Raw genomic sequence first — 4,182 nt, forward strand, 5'->3', positions numbered from 1 at the left:
GGACAAGAGGAACTCCCCAGTCTGTCTCTGTCGGACTCCAGTGGAGAGGTCCCTGCCCAGTCCGCACCACTGGGAGGCAGGAGATCAGGAGGCAGCTGTGGGGCAGCTTCGCCTAACCCAATCTCACCCCGAGAGGCTGACAGGCAGAAGGAACTTACAAGAATAGGAGAAAAACAAAAGGCAACATTTCTCTGAACCCTAGCACCCAACCTCCCCTCTTCCAACCCAACCTTACCCTCCGCAGACCCCACAAGGTGGGCAATTTAGGAGGGAGGAAGTACCACTAATCTCAGGCTTCTTGGGGAAAGGGCTTTGGCTTATGACATAGGGCAATAAAAAAGTAAAAATCTGGGGCTGCAGGTGAGTACAGATTTCTGCTTCTGGTACAAAGGTACCTCAGCAAGAAAGATGGGAACTAACGAACTGCCACTAGACGCCCAGCACTGGCTGAAAGCAGCTTCCACAGATGACCCCATTTAACCCTCCCAGCAACCCATGTGCTTGCTACCATCATTATCCCCACTTTGTTTTTGTTTTTGAGAGATAGGTTTTCACCATAGCCCAGGCTGTATCCCCGGCTAAAAGAAGCAGAAATTCAGGCCCAAGAAAGCAGGTGCCATCAGCCACGAAGCTCTGCTGCTTCAGCGCACAGGGGGTGAGGCAAGCATTGACATGCAGTCAGGGCCGAGCGTGATGGCTCACGCCTGTAATCCAAGCACTTTGGAGGCCAAGGCGGGCGGATCATCTGAGGTCGGGAGTTCAAGGCCAGCCTAAGCAACATGGTGAAACCCCCATTTTAAAAAATAATAATAATAAAGAAATAAAGACATGCAGTCAGGAAGAGAAAGGGAGGGGTCTAATCACCATGAGGGTATTCCCAGGCCCCAGGACGTGCTCCGGGCTGCTCTCCCTTCCTCTTCATGTTGCTGTCTGCTTCCTTCTTTCCAACAGGATCTGCTGGGGACCACTGAGACTCAGCCAGGTTTGACTGACAGCTTTGTCCCAGGAGCCCAAACACTTTGCCCATTCGTGATCACTCCAAAACCCCAGGCCGCAGCTGCCGGGCCGATGTTCAGGACGGCACCACCTCACTTCCAGGAAGAGCTCATGGGAGCGAGCCAGGCACAATGGGATTGCTGCGAAAACACAACGCGGGTAGGTAAGGATTCGAGAAGGGGGAATGTGTATGTATTCATGTAATCCGTTCTGATGCCGAAGAGCCAGGTCTTAGCGGGGGGTAACTGTCTGGGGAGGTTGACGCATAGAGCTCTAGGCTGGAAATGACAGCGAGGCTACACATCCGCTACCCTGGGTCCCACGCGTTTCCATTCATTCTTCCTCAGAATGGACTGCCAAACTCTAACCCGGAACACCCTCTTGGGAAGGACAGGGAAGCCTGCATGAGACTTTGCTTTGCAGCCCAGGATCAGGCCCACTTCAGGAAAAGCCAGCACCGAGCAGAAACTCAGCCCCTGATGCCAGGCTCACACCCACAGAGGAAGCCTCTGCACCCGCCCCACACCGGAAGGGAAACTGCGGCCCTGCAGGACAGACTTGTCTTCAGGCCACATCACTGCCGTCCGGCTGCAGCAGTCACAGGCCTCAGGTAAACCTCAGCTCCAGGCAGGTGGTGGCACCCGCAGGCCTCAGGCACTGGGCTGGTCTCATGGCAGTGGACTCTGGGTGTGACCCAGTATTGTGTCAGCCTCAGTGGCCGTAGGGTTACCCGAGTACCCCTCCCCCAACCGCAGCACAGTAGCGAGAAGAGACACTGTTTGGTGGAGGAAGAGGTAAGTGGAGGACTTTGCCTGGGAACCCAGTACTAGGTTCACTACAGTAAAACCCAGTACTGGGCAGAGCCTCAGCTCCCTGACACTAGACCGGTACCCACAGGCAGATCTCACCCCACCCTAGTGCCAGATGAGAACCCGCACCCAGGCGACAGGGACTGGGGATCTGGCCCACATCACCACCTACCAGCTACAGTGACCTTGGGTGCTGAATAAACCTCAGCAGCAGCAGGCAAGCCATCGCAGCCATGGGCCTTGGGCGAGCCCAGTGCTGTGCGGGTCTCAGCAGCCATGGCCTTCAGGCGTGACCCGGGCTGTGTCCGTCCCAGAGACCAGAGAATTCCAACCGCAGTGATCCCGGACTTAGGGCACGCCCTGGCACTACAACAGCTGATGCAGTCATGGGCTTAGGGTCCTGAGCAATCTGCCTCTCCTTAATCTCGGACAGGTTTACTGATGACAGAAGAGCCCAAACAAAGCCGGATGATGGAGACTGCCTTCGGTACCTATGTCAATACACGGACCTTGGCACACAGCCCTAAGAATCAAGATCAGTCAGAGAAACATGACATCGCTAAATGAACAAGTTAGGGTTCCAGTGACTAACCGCAGAGATTCAGAGCTGAGGCTGGCATGGTGGCTCATGCCTGTAACCCCAGCACTTTGGAAGGCCAAGGCGGGAGGATCACTTGAGCCCAGGAGTTCAAGATCAGCCTGGGCAACATAGTAAGATCCCATCTCTACAAAAAAAAAAAAAAATCAAAATCACTTTAGATGGGTATAGTGGTGCATGCCTGTGGTCCCAAAATGCTCAGGAGACCACTTGAGGCCAGGAGTTGAAGGCCACAGTGAACAATGTTTGTGCCACTGCACTCCAGCCTGGGCAACAGAATGAGACCTTGTATCTAAATAAATAAATAAGATGGAATAAAATAAAATATAATATGGGTAACATCTAAGCACTAGTTCTTATAAAAGGTGAAAGGCTTTATATGTACTGTCTTATTTATCCTTACACAGCCATGTGAATTAATTACTGTTATATACCCATTTGACAGATGAAAAAACTGAGATAGAAAGAAGTGAGTGCCTTTCCCAAGGTCACACAACTGGCAAGTGACAGGCCAGATGTGGACAAGCGGGACCGGGTTTACGTCCAGCTGCCATGCTGCTCGAGTGAGAAATCAGCTCAGGACCGATCATTGGTGGGAATGTAAATGAGTGGAGCCATGATGGAAAACAGTATGGAGACTCTTTAAAAACCTAGAAATAGCTCTATCATCTGATTCAGTAATCCCACTGCTGAATATGCAAAGGAAAGGGAATCAGTATGTTGAAGACATATCTGCACTCTCATGTTTATTGTGGCCCTGCTCATAATAGCTGACATAGGGAATCAACCTAAGTGTCTATCAAAAGACGAATGGATAAAAAAATGTGGACTACATATATACAATGGAATGTGATTTAGCCACTGAAAGAGAATGAAATCTGTCACTCGCATCAACATGGATGAGCCTAGAGAACATTACGCTAAGTGAAATAAACTAGGCGCAGAAAGATAAATGCCACACGTTCACACTCACATGTGAAAACTGCAAAAGCTTATCTCCTAGAAACAGAGAATAGAGAGCCAGCCACAGTGGCTCACACCCGTAATCTCAGCACTTTGGTTGGCTGAGACAGGAGGATAGCTTGAAGCCAGGAGTTCAAGACCAATCTAGGCAACATAGCAAGACCCTGTTTCTAAAAATAAAAATAAAATTAGTCTGGCATGGAGGCATGTACCTGTAGCCCCAGCAACTTGGGAGACTGAGGCAGGAGGATCAGTTGAGCCCAGGAGTTTGAGGCCACAGTGAGTTATGATCGTACCACAGCACTCCAGCCTAGAAACAGAGTAAGACCCTGTCTCTCTTTTTTTTTCTTTTTTGAAACAGAGTTTCACTCTTTTTGCCCAGGCTAGAGTGCAATGGTGTGATCTCAGCTCACTGAAATCTCCACCTCCTGGGTTCAAGCGATTGTCCTGCCTCAGCCTCCCGTGTAGCTGGGATTACAGGTGCACACCACCACACCCAGCTAATTGTGTATTTTTAGGAGAGACGGGGTTTCACCAAGTTGTCGAGGCTGGTCTTGAACTCCTGACCTCAAGTGATCCACTCGCATCAGCCTCCCAAAGTGCTGGGATTACAGGCATGAGCCACCGCTCCCAGCCTGACCCTGTCTCTTAAAAAAGCATTCATCGTGACCAGCCTGGCCAACATGGTGAAACCCCGTCTCTACTAAAAATACGAAAAATGAGCCAGGCATGGTGTCGGGCACCTGTAGTCCCAGCTAGTTGAGAGACGGAGGCAGGAGAATTGCTTGAATCTGGGAGGAGGAGGTTGCAGTGAGC

The 4,182-nt window shown here is 51.0% G+C and overlaps 1 protein-coding gene across 1 annotated transcript in view; it reads right to left on the bottom strand.

Moving 5' to 3' along the window:
- The window catches only part of USP18 (ubiquitin specific peptidase 18), a 38,437-nt gene that overhangs the window by 15,219 nt on the left and 19,036 nt on the right, over window positions 1-4,182 (bottom strand). The window contains exons 2-3 of the mRNA XM_037734337.1: window positions 865-1,136; window positions 562-567 (exon numbers count right to left, since the gene is read on the bottom strand). Of these exons, the coding sequence (XP_037590265.1) occupies window positions 562-567; window positions 865-1,027 (169 nt within the window). The 5' untranslated portion in view covers window positions 1,028-1,136. The remainder of the gene's footprint in view (window positions 1-561; window positions 568-864; window positions 1,137-4,182) is intronic.

This window comes from Cebus imitator, unplaced genomic scaffold, assembly GCF_001604975.1.
Source record: "Cebus imitator isolate Cc_AM_T3 unplaced genomic scaffold, Cebus_imitator-1.0 Scaffold607, whole genome shotgun sequence".
NCBI classification, from domain to species: Eukaryota; Metazoa; Chordata; class Mammalia; order Primates; family Cebidae; genus Cebus; species Cebus imitator.